General features: G+C 39.9%; 2 protein-coding genes and 1 long non-coding RNA gene across 3 annotated transcripts in view; 2 read left to right on the forward strand and 1 right to left on the reverse strand.

The window, feature by feature from the left end:
* acsf2 (acyl-CoA synthetase family member 2) overlaps positions 1-24,377 on the reverse strand; it is a 28,764-nt gene that overhangs the window by 2,169 nt on the left and 2,218 nt on the right. Inside the window, exons 2-15 of the mRNA XM_051416880.1 lie at positions 22,604-22,799; positions 19,935-20,063; positions 18,962-19,015; positions 18,758-18,876; positions 17,811-17,973; positions 16,686-16,781; positions 15,966-16,117; positions 13,525-13,616; positions 13,285-13,361; positions 2,989-3,096; positions 1,678-1,829; positions 1,444-1,585; positions 299-409; positions 139-207 (exon numbers count right to left, since the gene is read on the reverse strand). Coding sequence (XP_051272840.1) covers positions 139-207; positions 299-409; positions 1,444-1,585; positions 1,678-1,829; positions 2,989-3,096; positions 13,285-13,361; positions 13,525-13,616; positions 15,966-16,117; positions 16,686-16,781; positions 17,811-17,973; positions 18,758-18,876; positions 18,962-19,015; positions 19,935-20,063; positions 22,604-22,799 — 1,660 coding nt within the window. The remainder of the gene's footprint in view (positions 1-138; positions 208-298; positions 410-1,443; positions 1,586-1,677; positions 1,830-2,988; positions 3,097-13,284; positions 13,362-13,524; positions 13,617-15,965; positions 16,118-16,685; positions 16,782-17,810; positions 17,974-18,757; positions 18,877-18,961; positions 19,016-19,934; positions 20,064-22,603; positions 22,800-24,377) is intronic.
* On the forward strand, positions 3,759-13,034 carry chad (chondroadherin). The gene is made up of 4 exons (XM_051416881.1): positions 3,759-6,016; positions 8,584-8,747; positions 9,604-9,761; positions 10,852-13,034. The coding sequence occupies exons 1-3, from the start codon at positions 5,231-5,233 to the stop codon at positions 9,743-9,745; spliced, it is 1,092 nt and encodes a 363-aa protein (XP_051272841.1). The 5' UTR covers positions 3,759-5,230; the 3' UTR covers positions 9,746-9,761; positions 10,852-13,034.
* LOC127372952 (uncharacterized) lies at positions 17,882-19,810 on the forward strand. The gene is made up of 2 exons (XR_007886763.1): positions 17,882-18,000; positions 18,710-19,810. It is a non-coding gene; the product is annotated as an uncharacterized LOC127372952 (long non-coding RNA).

Here is a 24,377-nt window from a genome sequence, read left to right on the forward strand (position 1 = left end):
AAACACAAGAACCAGAAGCGGGGTTGGGATTAATTTATCACGGCCCGTTACAGCAGCCGCTAATTATAGATCTGTTCTCAGTCTGGATGTCATCTTAATAAACACAGTGAAATAAAACTCCAGGGTTCAGGAATGTACCTTTCCAGTGATGGTGAGCGGGTAGCTGGTGACAAACAGCACGTAGCGAGGAATCTTGAAGTGAGCGATCTGAAAGGAGGGAGAGTCGTTCAAACTGTTCAACCACGGAAGATAAAGTGATATAAAATAACTCATTACTGAATATTAAAGAGGGAATCACCTGTCCCTTGCAGTAGGCTTTGATCTCTTCTGCAGTGCATTTCTCTCCGTCCGCCAGTTTGATGCAGGCACAGACCTCTTCACCCATACGGAAATCCTTAACTCCGACCACCTGACAAACAGAAAACCAAAGAAACATGTAGCTCTGCAGCGACAGAAGGAGCTTCATACTGTGGGTTTGAATAATAACGTGTGTCTGATAGAGTTAAAGCTCAATGAAATACTGGACAATTAGCTCCATAATGATGAATCTGGGCACGGGCCCGTGGTAGAGGACTTTGTTAAATGATGATGAGGCCTTTCTCAAATTAAAACGCCACAAAGGCCGAAGATAATGGTCACTGACTTCAGAAGGAAATCTCCCACCCAACATCTCAGATCTTCATCAAAGGAACTAGCATTGAATTTGTTGAACAGTATAAATATCTTGAAGCAGTCATTGAGTCTGTAAGAAGTTAAATGCTTTAATGTGTCCTTGTTTTAGAAGTTGTGTAACTTAAATATAAGTGATAAAAACCACCTGATGGCTGTCTTTAATCAGCAGGTTAAGGCCAGGTCCCTACTGGGCTTTATAAACCACCTCCTGCACCTTGTTTGAGTTTGAAACTCTTTTGTTCCTTGTGCATGAACTGCTTAATTTGCATGTGTATTTTAATTTATTTTTTCATCCTGTTTTATTGTGTTTACGTTGTTGTTGTATTGCGGTTTACTGTATATTGTCTGTAATGTGGAATCATTTGTGTGTTTCTGTCTGTACTTGTGGTTTGTTCTTTTTATGTTTGCGCCCCCGACTGCAGATCAAGTTTCCCATCTTGAGTAATAAAATGGATATAAACTATAAATCTATAGTATAGAGACTATTCATTCCCAGCGCTAAATTCACTTCTCATTTATAAAGTATTTAAAATGTGGATTGTTTTACTGATGATGAAGAAAATATGACCTGATGCAGAAATAGCAACGTTTATTAATGCACGTCATTATTAAAAAGTTGGTCCTCAGAAAAAACGCCAAAAAGGTTATGATTCATTACACTGAACCCTCGTCCTTTAACATTTACTTAAACTGATGTCTGATGATCCTCGTTTTCTCCACATAACTATGGAGAAAAGACCCGCTTTCTGAGCGCCTGTTGTCTGAGCTCACCTGTGCCTCCTTCACTTTGGGGTGTGTGTGCAGGAACTGTTCGATCTCCGCCGGGTAAATGTTCTCTCCTCCTCTGATGAGCATGTCTTTGATCCGGCCCTCGATCCGGCAGTAGCTGTACGCGTCCAAGCTGCCGATGTCTCTGTTGGGGAAACGTTTCAGCATTTAGATTGAATGATCATTCACTTCACTACCGATTAAACAGAGATGCAGTGACCGACAGCTTCCACTCACCCGGTTTTGTACCAGCCGCTTTTCGTGATACACTCCTCTGTTTTGGCCTGATCCCCCCAGTACTCCAACATCACACAGTAGCCTCTGATCATGATCTCCCCCAGCTCCCCCAGAGGTACCACTTCTCCAGTTGTGGGGTTCACTACTTTAACCTGTGGAGCAGCCCATTCACATTTTTAAATATGTTCTTTTATTGCTTTTAACTAACATATAAAGTGTTTAATTAAACATATAATTCTGTTCAGGGCTGAACAATAATTCACTTTAATGTCAAAATCATGTTTCTTTTTACACACAAACAGTTTTTCTGACATTTTTTTGATACACAGCAGCCATTTTATTATGGAGGTACACCTTTCTAATACAAGATAGGATGGACCCCAATTTGACCCCAAAAACAGCCTGAATTCTTTTTGGATTCACCAACGTGCTGCAAACATTCCTCAGATTCTGCTTCATGTTACGCTGCAAAAAAAGGAAATCTTAAGAAAGTAAAAACAGTCTTGTTTCTGGGAATTGTCAAGCATGTTTTGCATTAGAAAAGTAATCTGGTTTTAAGAAAATATATCTAACTTACTGTCTCAATAAGATATTACAGCTAATATTGAGCTCAATTTAACCAGTAACAACAATGGTTTGCATGATTTCCCAGCAGAGGAACAAGATTATTTTCATTATTTTAAGAGTAAGAGCACTCGCATAACTTCTCAGTTTAAGAGAAAATCTTCTGGTCCCAGTGTTGGAAATGAAGCAGCTGTTTAGTTTTTCATTGTTTTAATAAAAAATGCCGTTCCAGCTACATCAGCTGATTGTAAACACGCACAATCCTCTGCAACCCGGCTCCACCTTTTATGCTGTTTCTAATTGAATCAATGTGAATTCTGTTGTTATGGATTCCTGCTCTCTTCTGTACCTTAACTGCTGCTCTCCTTGCCTTAAACTTTCCACGTCTGCACGTAGAAGAGCAGGAAGGTCCCAGAACAGAACCAATAATATAACATACTGCATTTGGAAATGAAGTTTTCTTTTTGACCAAAGTGAAAGTGAACTGCAGCTGAAACAGTTGAAATGTTACAAATACTCTATAAACTGTATGAATCTGTAGGTGGACTCTCCAAATAGCCTGTAAGTATAAAACATATGTTCTAAAATAAAGAGCTGCACAGTGTTTGAAATGTGCAGAATATCGACTAAAGCAGGCGTACCTAATAAAGTGGCCACTGAGTGTATACAGTGGAGAAATATTTGTACTTAAATCGTATTAATTGCAGTCATATTTCTCCCTGCTTCCACGTCACATTGAGGTAGTACCTCTAAGTGGTCCATGATGAAGCCGACGGTCTCGGACTTCCTCTGTATGTTGTCCAGCGGGTCGGCACAGAACGTCACAGGGCTGTTCTCCGTGGTACCGTATCCAATCTGTCCAACACACAAACAGCAGAGTATGAGCAAAGAGAAAGATTTAGGACCTCGAACTAGTTCCCTGACGGACGGGGTTATTTGTCTGGGAGCTCGATGTGTGGCTCCTCTGATGACTGATCATTGATACCAAGGTCCATCCATCCATTATCTACAGCCACTTAACCTTCGGAGGGTTGTGGGAAGCTAAAGTCGATCCCTGCTGACACCTCAGTTAGTTCCCAACTGGAACCAAACAGCAACAGATTTGGGAACCAAAGTGGGCGTGTCATAATCTACAGGTTGTTTTACATTGTGCATCGCCCTCTGTTGGTGACGCATCCTTGATTACAATGGAAGAATCATTAAGGTTTCCCTCATTTATAATGATTTCGAGAAATGGAGAAAAATGCTTGTTGGGTTATGCTGAGTTAAAACAAATAATAAAATAAATAAAGGGAAAGAAAGAAAGAAAATAAATAAAGAATAATATAATAATAATAATAATAATTAATAATAATAATAAATACACTAAAAAGATTAATACAAAAATTAAATAAATAATATATATATATTATAATCGATAATTAAATATTAATTAAATACATTAATAAATGTAACCCAGACAGTTAAAAATAAACAAGCAGATTGAGAAATTATAATATTCTTTGAATATTTTTTTTTGATGAATCGTTTTATCTACAAAATGTCAGAAAATAAGTGATGGATGTCTTGTTTTGTCTGATAAACGGTCCTGAACCCAAATAAATTCAGTTTGCAGTGATATAAAACAGCTGCAAATCCTCATATTATTGAGCTGTAACCACCAAATATTTGACATTAGTGGTGGAAAACTGCTGCAGATTGAATTTCTGGAGTAGATTTACTCAGAATTTGTACTTCAGTGTTTCAGCTTTTCCCTTCATTACATTTACCTGATAGCTGGAGACACTTAACTTAAAAAGAGACAGAAGGGTAAAATACACTTTAGAGCTCACAGGTGCATGTTCAATAAGAGGGAGTGAGACTGTTGGACCAATGGGACCTGCAGGGCTTTTCAGAGTGAGAACTTCACCTGGAAAATCAGGGAGGAGACGATATTCCCAATAAAATGTCAGATTTGTTAAGTAAACTCTAGATTCCAGTTATCCTGGGTTGGGTCCATCCATCTTATAAACGCAGCCACCTGAAGCCAAACCATCCACTGACCTGAGCCAGTCAACAAAGTCCTGCTGCTCTTTTTTTCTGAAACCTTCCTCCCTTTTATTGCTAAAAGCAGGTGCAATGAACACCTTAAATAAAGCTGTATCCTCACAGCGACAGACTTTTATTCTCACTTAAGCCTTAAAGTTGAAACCCGATCAGCCACAATCACTTCAACAACTCACAAAGGCCATTACATAATACCACGCTCCAATTCAAAAGAAAGAATGCACACAGGAATGTAAAGCGGTATCCAAAAACCTTCCTTTGTAAAGTATCTTTTGCAATTGTTATGACTTGAAACAGCATCTCGTGTCTTGCCAGCCATCTGGAGACTATTATAGGTTATAAAACAGCTGCACAGGAGTGGCTCCCTTTTCCTGCCACCGCAGACTGAAAAACAATAGAGGTGTCTGGAAGCGTGCGCCGATCGAACCTGAGCCCATGCCACGTTGTTGAAACATTCACCTGTTAAACATGTGCATGTGTCTTTTTTTGTCTTTTGATTTGTCTGCACATCCAGCAGCGATTTCATGTTGCTGCCAGTAGCAAAAGAGAGACGGAGTCGGTCCCCGCGAGCTCGTCTTCCTGCTCATTTAGGGTTAAATTCTCACAGACACTTGACTTCCTCTTGCAAACCTCTCACTCTAACACCCTGGCAAGCCCTCCTCGTTTTTTCTTTTTTTTTTTTTTCCTCAAGTAAATGTTATAAATAGTGCCGTGTGTTCTGTTGACTGGCCATCCTCCTCTCAAAGTGAATGCCTCTGCCCACCTTTGCTCAGTCACTCACCTTTTCACTCCTTCGCTCTGCGTCTGTTTCTCTCAATACAAAACATTCAGTTCAACCTTTCGCCTTTTCTTCTTCAGAGTTCTTCGTCTGTTAGTTTTTCTGCTTGTTCCTGTTCTGCTAAAAGACTGAAAGACGCCAAGAAACTGACATTGGCTGGTCAGCATGCGTTGTGTGAGCTGGTTGTTGCTGGGGACCTGCCTCCTGGTCCTGGGCCCTGCAGTGCAGGGAGCCCCGAGCCAGTGCCCCGAGCTGTGCCACTGCCACGGTGACCTCCAGCACGTCATCTGCGACAGCGTCGGGCTGAAGAAGATCCCCCGGGTGTCTGAGGTCACCCGTTTGCTGAACCTGCAGAGAAACAACCTGGGCATCATACCCACGGGGGCCTTCAGCGAGAGCAAGGGACTCATCTCTCTGCACATGCAGCACTGTCAGCTCCGAGAGATCGGATCCCAGGCCTTCAAGGGGCTGAAGAAGCTCATCTACCTCTACCTGTCCAACAACGAGATCAACAGCATCAAGCCCGGCGCCTTCGAGGACCTCACCGAGCTCACCTACCTCTACCTAGACGGGAACCAGATCAGCGACCTGGCCAAGGGCATCTTCTCCCCCATGATCAACCTCTTCATCCTGCAGCTCAATGACAACAAGCTCCGGGAGCTGCGGCCGGGGACCTTCGCGGGCGCTAAAGACTTGCGCTGGCTGCACATGAGCGGGAACGAGCTGACGACCATGCAGCCGGGCTCTCTGGACGATGTGGAGAACCTCGCTATACTTCACCTAGACAGTAACAAGATGTCCACCTATCCCAGCGTGGCAATGAGCAAACTGCGAGTGGTGGAGGAACTCACGCTGGGGAAGAACCCCATGAGGACCATCCCAGACAACGCCTTCCAGAGCTTTGGCCGCTACATGGAGAAACTAAACCTGGACAGCATGGGTCTGGAGAAGGTCAGTCTATGGTTTTACTGGTATTTACTAGACAGACTTAGCATGATTTTAATATCTAATGCCTACCATGTGCACATTTAAAGCACTTAAACATTTAAAAAAAAGTTTGTTTTTGGCTCAAAATTTAAGGGATCTATTAGTTTAACCTCCATAAAGGACAAAATAATCACATCACATATTAAATATTATAAATAGATAGAAAGAAAAGGTATGAAAATTGGTGAAAATGCATTCAAATGTATGTATATATGTAGACTTAGTTGTTTATTTATTTAATTTACTCATTTTCCTTCCAAAAGTGTGTTTTTTGTCTAGTTGTTGCATGTCTCACTTTTGTTTATCTGTGTTCCTTAAAAGAAAGCTTAATAAAAAGCAAATAACAAAATAAATAAAGAAGGGGACATGACAGAGAGCTTTTCAGATTCAAATTTGAAGAAAAATCTTGATGTAAATCCTCCATATTCAATAAAATTGTTTAAAATTGTATAAATGAATGGCAGAATAACAAGTATCCCATTAAAAAGGGTTCTATACTGCGCGCCTGTTTTAATATTTGTTTATTTGTTTTGGTCTGGCAAGCTTGGCCCGACTATATTTCATCAGCATATTTACATGCACGGGCTTGCCAACGGTCCACACCCACCCGTCAGCAGCCAATATACATCACATTACATAACCAACCACACATTTACATGAATTTTGTGACTGAATCTACAGTATGCAGTGGTTGGTTTGTGCGTTCCTGCTTCATCCCCCCCCCACCCGTCACATAATGCGAACCTCATGCTGCATTCTTCAGTCTTTTGAGTGCAGACGTGAACCAGAGGATGCACATGTGCTGAAACACTAACTAATAATTAGAGTGTTTATTCGATATAGTCGACTGTATCACCCTACGTGAGCGTAAGCTGCTGCTGTGACTGTGCACATGTATCTAGATGTCGAATCTCTAATCTCTTAATGGCCGTGCAACTTTAATAAACAAAGTTAAGAGAAAAGGTATTTTCAAAGGGTCCGTTTACCAAAAATAACCTTTCATGAAGATATTTTCATTTCAGTTTGTTTGGGTTTTGAGATATCTGTCTCCTAGATTTCAGTAGAATGAAGATTAGAGTTGAAACGATTAGTCAGTGAATTGATAAGTCCTCTGATAATTAAATTTTCAAGCAGAAATTTACAAGAAATTGCTGGTTTCAGCTCCTAAAATGTGAGAATTAACTGCTTTTCTCTGTTTTATGATTGTAAATTAAATATCCTTTGAGTTATCAAACAAAAAACAACATTTTGAGACGTCACCTGGGAAACATTTTTCACAATTTTAAACCACTTTATAGACAAATCGAATAGTCAATTGATTGAAGTGGCATCATTTTACTTCTATAAACACACTGAAGCTGATGCCTTCCTAAATATCCAGCCTCCATTTTACATGTCCGACTGCTTCACAGTAACTTTTGACCCTAAACACAGCAGTCTGTCCATCTGTTCATCCAGATTCTCACCCCGCTTCACTATGAACGTATACAGTACAAGCTCTATGCTATACCCCGCTACTTTGCAGACATTCCTACGTGCACATTTGCTTCATACTTGAGGTTAATCCAATATTTGAGTGTACCTGTGCCACAGTATGGAGGCATCCCCGAGGGGAAAACTGTAAAATAACAACCTTCTCACGCCGGGACTGTGCGAGAGCCAGGTGGAAGCAGCAGGAGATGGCGAGGGAGGCCAGGGAGATTAAACCAATTTCCAGCCAAATGCGGGTATTTTTAGAGTGTTTTTGTTTGCTGGACCCTGGCCAAGCATGTCTGCATCTAATTATTACACAAGTGTTATTTTCAGCAAGGTGTGTTTTCTACTTTCACTGGGAGAGTCTTGTAAACAGGTCAGGAGGGGTTAGGAGACAGATAAACAGAGGCAGGGTGTTCCACAGTGCATGAAGAGGAGTATTTTTAGCTTGCCATCGCCCCGGTTGAATGGACAATTGGGCCCTTTGCGAGCCTTCCTGGCAGAGGAATGGCCCGAAGAGGGAGACGACAGAAAGAGTGAAAACACCTCGGCCATGCTGGAAGTCATCCATCTTCCATTGCTTCAGAAATGCCCTCAGCTACTTGTCGCTCTACAGTGGAAATTTCCAAACAGCTTCATCTCTTCCAGACTCACATAAAACAACCCTTCAAAAAAAAAAAGCTCCTCTCTCATCTGCCCGCTTCTTCCTTCTGGAGGAGACTAAACTTGACACGGCTTAGATGGGTTCATCTAGCACCTCTCTGAAGCTTTTAGCACCCTCGCAGATGCATATGAAGAAGGAAAAAGGAGGGCAGTGACTGTCAGTGTTTACAGAAGGAAGGATGAGAGGAGGCTTTCATGCCAGAGAAACACTGGCGAGATTCCCTCGCTCTGCATCTGTGTGACAGACACAAGGATGGGCGTTGGCTGGCGGGTCAGGCCGACACCTTGCATGGTAGCTCACTGCCACTGGTGTGTGTGTGTGTGTGTGTGTGTGTGAATGGCTTTGGATATATAAATCTATATAAAAACTCATGTATGAATCTACCTTTTTCCAGTTCTCTGATGGTGCGTTTACTGGTGTGACGGCGGTCAAGTCACTGCACCTGGACAACAACAAGCTAAAGTCCCTTCCCAAAAGCCTCGAGTTCGGCACCATCACCAACCTCACCCTCTCCAACAACCCATGGAGCTGCACGTGCCAGCTAGCTCCACTGCGCAGGTAAGAGACTCACCTGGAACCCCCCCATACAGCCACGCTAGCAGCTATCATCAGTAGGCTCTGTGTTAGTCACTGTGTTAGTTTGGGGTGTACAAGTACAGCCGAGGCTGATGGGATTGTCATTAGTTCTGCAGATATTTGGTAGGTTTCCAACTTTTAAAAAAGGTCCAATGTGCAACATTTAAGAGGATCTATTGGCATAAATATTCATAGGTATGTTTTCTTTAGTGTATAAATCACCTGAAAATAAGAATCATTGTGTTTTTGTTACCTTAGAATCAGCTGTTTTTAATCGACAGAAGGAGCGAGTCTTCTTCTACAGAGTCCGCCATGTTGAACAGCCACGTTTCTACAGTGGAACAGACAAACTAAACACTGACTCTTGATCGAGCCTTTGGTGTTCTGAATGAGTTTAGCGTAGTAGTTTCTCCTACATATTTTGAAGGGTATTCAGTTGGTTGCAATCTGCAACTTCATCACTAGATGCCACTAAATCCTTCACACTGGTGCTTTAAGACAAATTAAGTTCTGAATGTGAGGGAAGACAAACACATTTGTCAGACCTCAAGGATACACAAGATGCATCAGTTATACTGATTACGAAGATAACCGTTTGTTTACAAGAAAACTCCACAGTGCACCTTTAAAATTAAGATGAAAAGTCAGGGGACAATTACTGACCGCCACCTCTAAAGCATCACTACAAACACAGTAACACTGAGACAGATTATCACCTAAAAGACGGTATCTTCATATTCACACCAGCGTCTCTCTTTCCCTACATGGACACTTTGAGAGACCAACTAGCCGTCTAACAACCAACTTCTGCTCCTTATCTTTTCTTTTCTACCCGCAGGTGGATGGACTCTAGCCGCAACCGTCCGGACGCAGTGTGCGCATCTCCACCTCCGCAGAAAGGCAAACAAGTCAGAGACAGCACCGCCTTCAGTGGCTGCAGAGTCAAAGTGAAAAGAGCCAGAAAGGGCAGGCGCATTTGAACACGCAGCTGTACAGGTACCTGCCTCCGAACAAGCTAAAGGACATAAAATCACTGAAGGATTAAGTCGATATTTGAGAAATATGCATGTTCACGTTTTCTTGTTGAGAGCCTGACAGCGGTAATATTGGAAACAGGGGCCAAAAGTTAACTAAATCAGTCTAAAACCACCTCTAAAGCTCACTAATTAAAACATTATATCCTGTATCCATGTAAAAACCATGTGCTGGAATTACAGATTAAACAAATTAGATATAACATGTTAACTAGTGAGCTTTAGAGGTGGATTTTTCTACCTTTAGACAGAGCCAGACTAGCCGTTTCCCCCTGCTTTCAGTCTCAATGTTAAGCTAAGCTAACCACCCCTTGGCTGTAGCTTCATATTTTTGCATACAGACATGAGAGCGGCATCAATCTTCTCATCTAACATCTGAGCAAAAAAGTAAATAATCAAACTCATCCAAATGTGGAACCCTTTCTTTAAAGTTATGAGCCTCTAAAGATGATGGTTAGAGGTTGTTTTTGTTTTTTGATTCCACCACTAGGAGTCGCCAAAGACATAAATCTAACGTGGCTTTAAAATGGTGTTCATAAATCCCCTGTTAGCTCTCTTTATGATGTTTTTGAAACTTCAGCTGTTGATGAAGATCCAAATAACCATAAAACTTGACCTTTTTGAACCCAAACCCTTAAATTTTAAAGAGAAATGTTTTCAAGAGACGCCCTCGCTGATCACTACCTTTGCAAATAGCTGAGGTGCAGTTTTTCTTCTCATTATGGCCTCCATTTAAAGTCCAAAATCACATCTCTTTTGTGATGGTCTGGTGTAACGGTTTTCAGCTGGACTTTTGTACAAGGCGACATTGGATTCAGACGTTCCCACATAAGGTTTACGTTGGTTTTGGAGTGGCCGAAGAGTTGGCTTTGCATGATTTTGTTTTTCACCTCTCTCTTCCTGACCGCAGAACTCTCTGTCCTCCCCTTCTGTCCCCGTCTGAACTTTTCCACGTTGGCCCTGGGGTCCAGTACACAGAGTCCAGGTCATGGGGTCTCTGGTTGGAGGGCAGACTGTTTAATTTGGCTGCTGATTTTGTGTCTTTTCCACAGGAGACGCTGAGGAGGAGCCTGTCCAGGTGACCGGCTACTAATGCAACGAAAGCAATGCTAACTCGTTCTACTTCAAGACTGTCCATCTATTCCTCTGCCACATGTTGTCACCAGTGTAAACAAACACATGCATAGATACACACGTCGCTCTCTCACACATAAACACACGGGGAGCTTTATGGACTTTTCATCCATTTATATCCAAAAATGAAGACTTAAGTATGAAGTGGAAACCACCAAAACAAAGGATGCATTTGAATAACTGAAGCCTACAAAAAGCATTAAAGCTGCAGTAGGTAACTTTTATTCATTATTTTTTTGTCATATTTGCTAAAACTGTTCACTACATCCTGACAGTAGAACATGAGACAGGTAATTTGGGGGAAAAAATCAGGTTCCTCTGGCTCCTCCTAGTGCTCCTACTGGTATTTGTAAGAATCCACCGGGCCCGAATGAAAACAACCAATCAGAGCTGAAAAAACTAGTTAATTGTTGAGTCTCATTCCTTGTTTACACGACAGCATTTTGACCTGAAAACGCCTTCTCGCCGCCGCTACTTATTGCCAAATATGGTGACAACACGGCTCCACTTCACACACGACTATTACTCACGTTTCAACCTAATAGATATATTTTGATGCTTTTTAGTCATTTGCCATCTTCTCTTCCTGTTTATACTCTGGCGCTGTAGAGGAAAGCGTTGTGTTGCAAAGTTACACTGCCGCCTACTGGCCTGGCATCCATACTACGACGTTTTCAATCACTTTTGTGGCCGACGATCATTTCCAGAATGTGTTTGTGTAATAAAAATATAATTTTTTTAAATACAAAAGGAAAAACTTTTGTATTTTTAGCAAAAGTTCAGGAGGAGCCAGAGGAACCAGATTTTTTCACAGATTATCTATCTCAAGTTCAGGATTTAGTGAAAGTCTCAGCAAATATGGCAAAAAGTTATTTTTATAAAAGTTACCTACTGCAGCTTTAAGGACAGATGTGCTGTTCTCTTTTCCTGGTGCATTTAGTACCTCAGAAACATTTTAACAGTCACAAATCCCCCAAAAAATATGTTTCTGAGGTGTTTCTTGATTAGCATGAACACAATGTAAACTCAAACCAGATTCAAAAGAAAAAAATAAACTTACTTTGCTTTCTTACAGAGAGAGTTAATATGAGAGGATTGACACCTCTGTCAAGTCTTAGATTATCTTAGCACAAATACATACTGGCTCCAACAACGGCTCCAAAAGACATAAAGACACAGAGACAAAAACAAAAAACGCTCTTACAAACTACGAGGAAACGTCCTACAACTGTCGCTCAGGCAAGAATCAGCACTCGTTCACCCTCTTTTCTACTTTGTGATGTCAGTTTTATTCCCTGACTGACCACAAGAAAAAGGACACAGCGACTGAAGACGTGTTTCTTAAGAGACAATAAGACTTTGAAGGTGTGGGTAAGCTTAACGTGTGGACCAATGAATTCAATTTCCAAGCTGTATTTTTACTTCCAGTGCCATTTTCAATGTACGAACGCATGTTAAAAGAGGCCATGTTGTGCTTTTTTGGAGTTTCTCATGTGCTTTAGTTTGTTATATAGATGTTTTTGTGCATGTAAAAGGTCTGAAAAGTCCACACTAAAGAGAGTTAATGACACACTTTGTTTGTATTCAGCCTTTTCTTCCATTTTCTCTATTACATCACATTATAACAGGCTCCATCTATAGACTAGGTGACAGCCCCGCTGCTCAGGATTATGGGAGCTGACGGGGCTCTCGGGAGGCGGCGGCTTAATTAAAAATAATAATAACGTGTTTTTTAAACATTGAAGCATGTAAAACTGTTATAGTAGTCAAGTATTAACCTGAAAATTAGCATAATATGACCTCTTTAAAAGATCTATAAAACTGGATTTAGTTCATTTATGCTGAATGTACACGAGTGAGAATTCAAGAAAAGACAAATACATTAAAACAGAGAATTATTTGTATCATATTTTACATTTTCTTAACACTTAACCTGAAACTGGAAGACAAAAGTGAACCATTTCCTCCACAACAACTATGAGGGCTACCGATTTGTTGACTTTATGCATATCTTCTGTATATTCAGTATCTTTATACATTTCCTGGACTTTTGGACGTGGTAAACAAGCGCTCACATCCAATAAACCTTTTACAAAATCAAGTCTTCTCTTTGTCTAAAATATATGTAGTGATATAAAGTGTGCTCACATGTGCTGTGTATTCCTGCTCCTGTTAAATCTCATGGATGTTATTCTGAGGATTTGTCTCCCACTAGGGTGTGAAAGCAGAATTGCACCATTGATTTATGTTGTAAAGTAAAGTAAATTTTTTTTATCAGTTGCTTGGTGAGATATAATATAATCCATAATAACAATTTAAAAACGAGTTATACATGTGTTAGCTCCACTCACTGTTATTCCTTTGATGCCCATTGCAGAAATGACCTTCTTTACAAGTTCTGGAGGACAAGGGGAACCAGCCATGATGCCTACAGCAAAATAAACACAATTTAAAAGTATTTGAAATATGTAAATATTCTTTTATATTAGAGGGATAAAAAAAGGCATTAAATCATTAAAACTGTCACATGTTTTGTTTGAAAAACAGAAAGTTTGTTGCTGCTTTCTATAAAAGCAGAATCTTTTTCTCACCTGTCTCAACTGATGATAAGTCGTATTTGGCCAAATCCGGTTGGCTGATCATATCAACGTACATGGTGGGGGTGCCGTAGATGAAGGTGCACCTGGGAGTGGAAAGTTGACAGATTTACAGAAAACATCTTCATTTCCAAATTCACAAAATAAACCTGCATAAAAAGTGTCAGAAACTTGCATATGTCGGGGTTTTCTTTCTCAAACTCAAACACATTTCTCTGAGACACTAGATGACTTTGCTAGTTGGTGGTGGTTAAAATATAAATAATTTGACAACATGTTTTGGTTTATTTGTTTCTAATTCACCTACATTTTAATTTAACACTTTCTTTTGAAACTTAAGAGTGTCAGTTTGTGGAGACTCTTCCCCTCTGTTGCTTTGACACTTAGTTATAAAGTTCCCCTCTGTTGCTTTGACACTTAGTTATAAAGTTCTTGTTATAGTGCATTTAAGTGAACAAATTAGATTACTACACAGCATTTAAAATCAGTCTTTAGTCGGACACAGAAGGAATATCAATTAAAAACAGGTGAAGGTTGTTTCTGACTCAGAAACCGACTCTACAGGTTTTGACTCATCAGACGCGGACGAAGCCTCAGGCTGTGATTTTAAAAGGTTGACAGAAGAGCTTTAGAGACATTATTCCTTTAATTTACATAATGTTACATGCTTCAGCAACACAAAGAAAAAAGCTCCAATAATAATATTGTTGTGTCCTGTAAATTTAAAAAGGTACACCTCTTTACGTTTTTTAGAAAAGATCAGATTTATATGACAGTATTTTTCTTGAAAGATGAGCTTTGATGATTGGTGCACTTATTCGTGTCTGAAGGAGGAAGCAGGAGGAGGTTTCTTTTTCTTCATCTGGTTTGGAGCTAAAGCTGGCTGGTTGATCCAATTTTTGTACGGATGAGGGATCTGAGTATTGCCAGCAATACTTAGATACAATTTCACCATAATAAAAACACTGTATTTGAATCAGAAACTTGAAATACAACATGTAATACAAGTCTATTCTGTCAGATAGGTGAGTTATTTTCAGTTATTCTTTTCTCAATGAAGCAATTTATGCTTTGAATTGTTGGGGTAAAAATGTGTGTACACTGCCTCTAGGGGGAGTAAGCACTAAATGATAAGCACCAGCAAAGTAAAATATAAAAAATCTGATTGTTCTGTTTAGAAACAATATAAACAAAAGTGATTTTTTTTGTGCTTTGAACATTAAAACTCAAAAAAGTGTCAGTCTCACCACTCATAGACATAGTTTTATATATTTTTAGTAATAATAGTATTTCTACTATTATACAGTGACAACAAATCTTAGAATATCCTTTTAAACTGACACTCCGCACTTTAAACCCTCCACAGCTGGCCAAATACGGACTGCTTATACAGCGACGGGGGGTCAGTGGGGCCCACATCACTTACACTTTTCACTGCCAACAGACAAAACTGTAAAAACTGGCCTCTTATCAGTGAGGCTGCCATGAATAAATAAATGTCCTGCTGACCCCTTTCACAGGAGACACTGTGACCTGTCAGAGCAGGAAGAGCACAGGTGTAATTAACATTAAAAATGGCTGCAGTCCATTTAGGTGACACAGAGTCTAGTGATCATTTGAGCACCAGAAGACATTTACAAAGACTTAACAGTGAAGAGCAGACCACCATGTGATATCTGATCCCCCTCAGGGAGTCCATCTGATCAGAGCATCCGACACTAATGAGAACCAGACTTACCACGAAACAACATTTGACCTCAATTCTGACTATACACACACAAGCATATTTCTCCCAGTCTGTAACCTCTCTGCATGCATCACATATCCTGATGTGTTGCGTATATTATTCATTATCATTGGTTGCAGTAACACACTGATACCATTCAGTCTTACAGAGAAATGAGTCGACTTCTCAGTTGATTTATGAGCTCAGTAAACAGTTTCCTGATGAGTTTATGGTCTTGTGCTCTAGTTTCAGTCTTCTTCCATACAGCACGCTGTTCATTTAGTAACTGATGGTCCCATTTAGAGTAAAACAGACCATAAAGTCGAAACCAGGCAGCCAATGAGAGCAGCTCAACTCACAGTGCGTCACCTCCGCTGGCTCCAACAACCCGTAATGGCAACGACCGTAACGACAAACTGGAGGCTTCAAACAGTTCTCCACAAACCGATGGGTGACGATATCTTCACATTGCTTTGGACTGAATTCCTTCAGATTTGACTATTTAATTAGAAATAAGCTTTAATCACAAGCAACCCTCTTACCTTTGTATCACAAAGACCTCGTGGTACCCTGCTGCTCCAGAATGAATGCTGATTATATTCTGAGCACATTTGATCCTTTGTTACAGGATAATACAGCGTACAGACATCTGAGCACATTTTCCACAAACCCTTAATGTACGGACCAGACCAAGGATTTCTGATATTACCTTTCACTCTCCAGAGCTGCTATGTTGGCCTTTCCATCGTACCCTGCAGAGGGAAAGACCAGGGAGATGCCATGCACGGCCATACACATCCCACCGCCCACGGAGCCGAAGCAGTGGTAGAGAGGCACAGGCAGACAGATCCGAGGGTGAGGCTGTGGGACGAAATCAGGAGAGAAAAAGGGTTTTATGCACTGAGAATATACAGCTCCAGTGGAGATACACCATGTGGATCTTTTATGTTTTAGGCCTACATTATCCCAAATGTTTCCAACAATGTTCAAACTCAAAGAAATCTGTCACATTATTCAGGTAACGCTGCTTTTTACCGCATATCCCCTTTGTGCCTGCGTCAGCGTTGTGGTTGTCTGCCAGAAGCTGTCATACATTGACTGTTTATCCAGTGTGAGCCACATTGTTACCATCCACTGTTTAGATCTTGGTGCTTTTTAACTCTAGATTTGAACTGGATGAAGGATTTTAGTCATCGGACGTCTGGATCTTAAGTTATCAGAGAAACAAGCTGAGCTAAAGTTAACAGCAGCTCGGCTCGCAGCCCCTCCAGGACGGCCTCTGTCTGTCCAACAGCGTGGGAGAAGTTCAAAGTAGCTCAAATTAAACTGTACCCCAACCTCACTTAATAATAATACAAATAAATAAATAATAAATTAAGGATTTACTGGTCAGAAAAGGTTGATAAAACTCTGATACATGATGACTCACCTTCCAGGTGTATCCCACTCTCTTGCCAACGTAGTAGGCATTGTTGACGATGTTGAAATGAGACAAGGTGGCGCCCTTTGGAGCCCCAGTTGTGCCCTGGTAACAGATATTAGAAAATAAATGCACTGTATTCAGAAAGACATGGTTTGATAAGAGCATGTCAAGGTTAAACAACATGGTGAAGAACAGACAGTCTGTGATCTTATAAACTTACAATACAGCCAAAAAAAATACTTTTTCAGATTTCTTGCAATTAGGGCTACAATTAAAGATTATTTTCTTATTAATTAACCGTTTAATGTACAAAATGTCAAATTAAATTATTGTTTTGTCCCACCAACAGTTCAAAACCTAAAAGACATTCAGATTACAATCATGTAAAACAGAGAAAAGCAACAAATCACCACAAAAGAAGAGCCAGAACGAATGAATGGTGAGACTTTTTGGTTGAAAACCTACAGAAACAATTAACTGATCATCAAAATAGTTGCTGACGATCGACTAATTAATTCATCAGCTCGATTTACAATTATTTGTTATGTGAATGTCTCTACAGTGTCTTATTAAAAGTGTTTATCTTAACAGTTCCACACCATTGGTTGAACCTGACAACAGTATAATATAATATATATAAAGACTGATTTATTACACGTCCAAACGTTTTGTAATTCCTGGTGACAGATACTAGAAAATAAATGACTGTATTTAGAAAGCCATAAACATGGTTCGATAAGAGGATGTCAAGGTTATTCTGATTCTTTTATTGCTCTTCAAACAGGGTGGGTCAGTTAACTGGTTATCTTAATAGTTTTACATCATTGGTTGAACCTGACATCAGCATAATATATATAGTACTTTTTGTCATTTTAACATTTATCCTCAGTAAAAAAGCCTAAAATAAGTTTAGTATGTGTCTAAAAAGTAAAGAATATAAAAGAAAGGTGAAGATTTCTATCACAGAACTATCGAGAGAACAATTTTTGTAAGTCTGCAGCCCTTTTTCCTCCCAGTGAGTGAAAAACTGCCACACCCTCCACACCAAAGATAAGCGACTCCAGTTACGTTTCAGGTAGCACCGAGCTCTCTGAGAACCCTTCGGGTCAGCAGGAATTATGCAACAATTACCGAGGTGAACTGGATGTTTATCGGGTCGTCGAAGGAGATCGTCTTCTGCAAATCCTGCAGCTGCTGTACGTACTGGCTGCTTCCCGCCTCCATCACGTCTTCAAAATGGAGCATTCCTGGTTGTCGATTATCCAGAACAATCACGGAGCGGAGGTCTGGGAGTCTGACGGGAAAACAAACACAAAAAAACGTGAGTCAAAGCTCGAAGTTTCACTGCAATATTGGGTCTTGACTCTGTATTCACACAGGCCTACTAAGGTTCAAAGTTTAAATTCCCCCAGCGTGGCACCAAAGACATTTTTTACATAACAACCACAAGAAAAAAAGAAAAAAAAAGTCCTGGTGAAATGAAGAATGTCATTTTAACCCTTTAAGATCACATCCTCAGTTATATTGTTCCCATATTTAACAATGTGTGCCAAAAAAGGTCCAAAAACTCAATTTATTTGTATTTTTATATCAAAGTCCAATCAATTGTCTTCCTGTAAAACTAAATGTGACGCATGCTCACATAACCGATTACTTTATCAGGGATTTAGGTGAAACTGGATCATATTTTATGGAGAGAATATAGTCTGTTTTTCCCTCTGACGTCCTCCAGCTGCTCTGCCTCAACTCCACTAACTGCTAATGTATCTGCTGTTAGTGTTAGCAACCTCCGAGGACAGACTGATGCTGCTTGGCCAAAAAAAAAAACTAAACTTAAAATACATTTTCCCCGAAGATGGTTTCTGTAATTTTAGGTAGTTCTTTTACTCTGATTTATGTTCAATTGTTTAATTATTTAATTGAAGCTATAAAAAGGGGGTTGCATGTCATGATTGACAGCAGAGACCTGCTCGGGACTGTGTCTCCCATTGACATTAACCACAGTTGATGTTTGCATACGTGCTTTGCAGTGAATACTAAGTTAAGACCAGTGATGGGTGGACACCACGCAGCTGTACCTGGCACTCTTGATGTCTCCCGGGGTGGACGACTCGATCTCGGGACATATCTGCCTCAGCATGTTGCAGTATTTCTGAGTCTTAAACTGCTCAGGGCACACTATAGCCTTACATCCAACCTGTGAGAAGAGGAGCAGAGGATTGAAGATGTGATACAGACTCTGTGTTTAACAGTGAAAACGGGGACGTAAAGAAGTCGCTCACCTTCCGCAGGGCGAACTCGGCCTCCTGCAGCTGGTACACTGGATTCACAGACACCTATTAGAACAGCGGTAAAACCATAAAAAGAAACTGAAGGTTGAAAGAGTTGAAATTGGGCCAAAGCCGAAGCAAAGACAGTGTACATAAAGAACAAAACTGACCAGACTTTGTCCCTGTGAATGGCAGTTTGCACCAATATAATAATGTCGGTGAAAGGTGCCCTCACACTCGTTTGTCCTCCACATTGGTTACAAATATTACGTCTCTTTACTACACTTACCTACTGAACTTTGTCTTCAGGTCTTTTCCTCAAGATGGATTTATTATATGGCATTATATTGATTAATATGTTAAAGGATGAAGCTGTAAATATTCTATATTTTTGTTTTTGTCAACAAATCCCATGAAAAGGGCCAAACCAACAGCGTGTTCAGCCCACTGTTTCCTACTGAAGACGTAAATTATATATGTAAAATTATAAAATAAACTGTTAAAATAAACAGTTGGAGACTTTAATAAAACAGGACATGGGACTGTATTCAGCGGCAGATTAATCCACATTCGGTGCTGTAGTGAGTATTTGGGGCGGCAGGACGGTGTATGTGTGATTGAGCCAAATCAAACTACAGTGTGTGTGTTTAACCTAATGAACAAACATGTGCAACAGTGTGACTCACTGGTGTGTTTTAAAATGTTTCTGGACAACAATAAAGCTCTATGGCACAGAGGAGTAAGATAAATCAGGCTTTAGGTGCATAAAACCTTTTAGACAATACATTCATTGCTAGTTGTGTTTTTGTGGTGGGAAAAGTAACATAAATATCACCAAAATAAATTAAAATATAGATTTAATTGAAGTCTGTGATTTTCTGGGCCACATGTTGAGTATGTGACAAAGACATCACGTCAAAGCTGCACTAAATAAATCTGTGAGCATTAATTTGTGCCACAGCTGTACAGCATACTGCACACTCACCAGTATAATGCCAGCTTTGGCTGTGGCGAACTGGAAGAGGATCCATTCATAAGTGTTGGGTCCCCACATGCCGAGCCGGTCTCCCTTCGTCAGGCCGAGCGCCAGCAGCCCGGCTGCAGCTCGATCCACCTGCAGACATTACAGAGACAAAAAACAGGTTTAACGGGTTTTTGTTGACTGGGAGGTGAAGAGGATACGACGGTCTCTGTCTTTAAGATCTCACACACACACACACACACACACACACACACACACACACACACACACACACACACACACACACACACACACACACACACACACACACACACACACACACACACAGTAAACGAGTGTGTGAGCGTCAGTGTAAGTGGAATGTTTCTGGCTGCATTCATCAGGTTGGTGAAGGCAGAAGATGTTATCCTGTAAACAATACATTTGTTCAATCTTGTTCACATTGGCTTATTGTTGGACATTTAATTTAAAAACAGAAACACTGTGCATAAGTGCATACTGTGCATTTGTGCATAACAGAAGACGATTGAGATGGTCCAGTATGCAGCTTATACAGTGTGATCCACCAGTGCACAGACACTGAGAATGGACTGGGATGTCAAGCATTAAAACTTAAATTTTTTGGTGGAAAATAAAAATATTGAGCGCACATTATTGTTTAATTGTCTATAATGAAATAACTTTTTGATTACAGTTCTGGATCGCAGCTCACTGCACACTGTTGCCTAAGCCTGCGTGTTAGGAGCAAAGTCTAACACCTCGACATACACTGAGTTCAGGGAGTTCAGAGATGTTGAGGCACAAACAAACACCTTCCTAACAAGTGTTCCTAACAAACAATTATATTTATATATATATATATATATATAGCTGTAATAATGTCAACAAAAAAGAGCAGTTATGATGAAATGATTCTGAAATATGACGGTAAGGCATACTAGTGGCTGCAGGGCAGAGCAGAGAGGCAGTAAAAAAAATGTATGTAAAAAATAGAAACAAAATGGACTTTAAAGAACTAAATCTTTGGTATATGCAACATAAGAGGAAATACACTGAGTTAAAAACGGACCCAGTCAAAGAAACCCTTCTGTTGGGTGGTTTTATACCCACTGTGTCTGTGCTATACTGATGCACACTGGGTTAATTTTAAACAAAGTATTTTTCTGTGTGCAGCAGCTCTCACTGGACCTCATCATGTCGCTTTAGGTACGCTTTGCACCGGGTTAATGACATCTGCGATTTCACACAAGTCTGGAATCCACATGAACGGATTCTTCAGGTCACTGGGTGAAAGTTTACAGAGCGAACAGGACTGAACATGCAGGTGAGTTTCTCTTAGAAGGCAGAAAGCTTTACATGTCAATATTGCCATTAGTGACAGCTGTGTTATGGCCCCTATACTGCAACGTCAGATTTCAAATATAAAATGGTAGAATCTTCCGAGAGGACATATTTGAAAAACAAATTTTACAAAAAACTACTAAAAAGCAGTAAATGTGTTATTCCAGTTGTGGGCCAAGGGTGTATTTTCCACAGGGGATGAGGGGGGAGACGTCCCTCTCACTTTCCAAAAGCCTATTTTTGTCCCTCCCACTTCAAGTACTTCAAATTCTTTGTCATGGGCACGACAATCACACACATTTCTACAGTTTGATTCATTCACAGAAATGTCTCTGAGTGGCGTCTTCTTACTGTCCAGCTGCCAAAATCAAGATGGGTAGGGACTCTCACACCATACAAATGTTCATAAACTCATCTAGTTAGGTCACGTTTAATTGTTACTGCTGGTCGAAGCAAGCTCCATTGGTTGCAATAAAAACTGATAACATGGAGACTTTTGGAGAAATGAGCTGACTTCAAAACAGTTTCCTGATGAGTTTATGGTCTCAATCTATAGTTTCAAGTCCATACAGCATAATGTTCATTTCGTAAATTATGGTTAAATTACCATTTAGAGTAAAATAGACCATAAAGCAGGGCATGCTTTACAGTTCCTTCCTTCTCGCTTACTATCATATAAAACTGTAGAATGTAAAAATAATAATAATAATTTATCAGTTCTCTGTCCACTGGTCTTTTTGGAGTCCAGATGCAAAAATTTTATAGGTTTGGAGTTTGCACTGTGGATGGTAGAGAAGGTGGAGCCGGGCAGGTTCACTTTATACGGGTTGTAAAATAATATATGTGGGCCGACATGTTCTCATTTCTCAAAACCAGGATTTTGACTTTTCTCCAAATCTTGTAAAAATCATCATAAAAAAAGGCACAACAGCAACATCAAAGAGGCAAGCAGGTAAGTAGTAGTACCCAAATATTGGGAAACTCCAATACGATTCATATATTCACTAAAGTGTTAAATAAATATGTATCACTTGATCCAAATACTGAAGGTTAAAAGTATTAAATTAAGCTAAAATGATTGATATGATATTAAGAAAAGTTTAACTGAATATTGTTAAACGTTGTTATGCAAGTTATTATACTGTAATTCCTCGACTGCTTGTGTGCTTTCCAGCGTCTAACCTCAACCGACCGTAAAATTTTTGGGATTATTTGTACAGAAAGAACTCTGATCTCTCTTGTGTATATAATATGGTATGTTGAGGTCTTATGTTGTGGTTAGGGGCACATTCACTGGAAACATACAATATACTTTGAAGAAAAAGACTCACATCCTGCTGAAACTGGGCAAAGGTCTTGCGGACTCCACCTTCCAGAAAGGCCATGGCCTCTCTATCAGGCCAGCGCTCCACAGTCCGCAGCAGGGTTTCTCCGACTGTAGTGTGGAGCAAGGATGTGGTAGACGTGCCGTGTGCATAGCTGGTAGTGAGCGTTGGGATTGTGGGCGGAGAGTCCACATGAATGCCACTGCAGGAGAAATGGGAGAGAAATCATAATAAACACTATGCAAGGAAAGAAGTAACATTATAAACAATCACATGAAACTAATTCTAATAGGAATATTAAACTGCACTGCCCCTTTGAACTGTGGAGTACCCCAAGGTCCTAGGTCCCCTTAAAATTTCCATTTTACATGCTTTCACTTGGCCAAATAATACAAAATAATAACATTTCTATTTACTGCTATGCTGATGACACAGAACTTTATGTATATGTCAGTTCAAGAACCACCGGCAAACCTTTCTGGTTGAAAGTTTAAAGGACCTGTCAGAAATGTGTTTTGTTGCTCCAGTAACCACACCCAACGGTGATGTCACTGTGTCCTGGACATCACTGCAGCAATGTTAGAAGTTAAACCATTGAAGGGTAGCAAAAACAAGGTTTTCATAGGCTGTTAAATTACTCTATAAAGAATGGTCTGACTGACATAAAATGTTGGATGTAGACTTAAAAATTATTTGAGTAGTAAGTCAGGTCGACTGGCAACTGTGTTGATAAACACTTTCACTGGTTCCAGCTTCTTTATTGTGAATATTCACTGGTTTTCTTCTACGTTTGCAATTTAACACCTTTGGACTGTTAAATTTTTCACTATTTTCTGACATTTTATAGACTAAACAACTAATATATTTATTAAAATGATCCACAGATCATTCAACAATGAGATAATCATTAGTCGCAGCTCTAGTTTATTATCTTCTTCCAACTAAATGAGGAAAAATCGGTCAATAAAGTAATTCAATAAAATAATCTGGAACCTGGAGTGAGAATTTTAGTAGTTATTAATTCCAGTCTTACTTTTGGTTATTAGTAGTACAGGACTGTTTTTATCTACTTTAATTTCTCTGACCTTTCCACCAGTGGTTACTGTAACTGTATTTACCTCTAATAGTAGTCTGCTAATCTAGATTTAAAACAAAGATTTTGTTTTCATCTGCCAAGATCCTCGAACTCTGGAACAACCTGACCAACCTCAGTGATTCCCTTTTAATCTCTACTAAAAAACCCATCAGGCACTACTCAGCAGATTGGCTGTTACAAAGTGTAATATGACCTAATAGTTTGTTTGTTGAACTGATAAGTGAAATGATAAAAAAGGTTTAGAGGTGGTCATTTCACCTTTAACACAGAAGAGAGCAACGATGCAGGGAAACATTGTGCTGCAGAATACAGTGAAACAGAGCTGCAACCCTGTGTATCTTTATGATGCCTTTATAGTCTCTGGCTGCAATTTTACTCTACTGTTTTTGTTAAATATTGATTTGAATTAATTAATTGAATTAACTAATAACCAAGAGTATAATATAGTATAATGTCATGTTTCTGATGGGAGGAGTCGTCCCATTCAGTCCCATTCATTTTCCCCATACACAAAGTTACATGACAGTTGGAGCTCTTCTACAGCTTGAATCAGCATGAAACTCTTTTAGAAAATATCTGGTTCATTGATGAATGATTAAAAAAAAGTAGAAGATACAAGCTTGTGTTAGAAGTAAACTACGACTAGTAGAGGCGAATAAAACATGATTTCTCAGAAGTGGTAAT

Source organism: Dicentrarchus labrax, unplaced genomic scaffold (genome assembly GCF_905237075.1).
Source record: "Dicentrarchus labrax unplaced genomic scaffold, dlabrax2021, whole genome shotgun sequence".
NCBI lineage: Eukaryota > Metazoa > Chordata > Actinopteri > Moronidae > Dicentrarchus > Dicentrarchus labrax.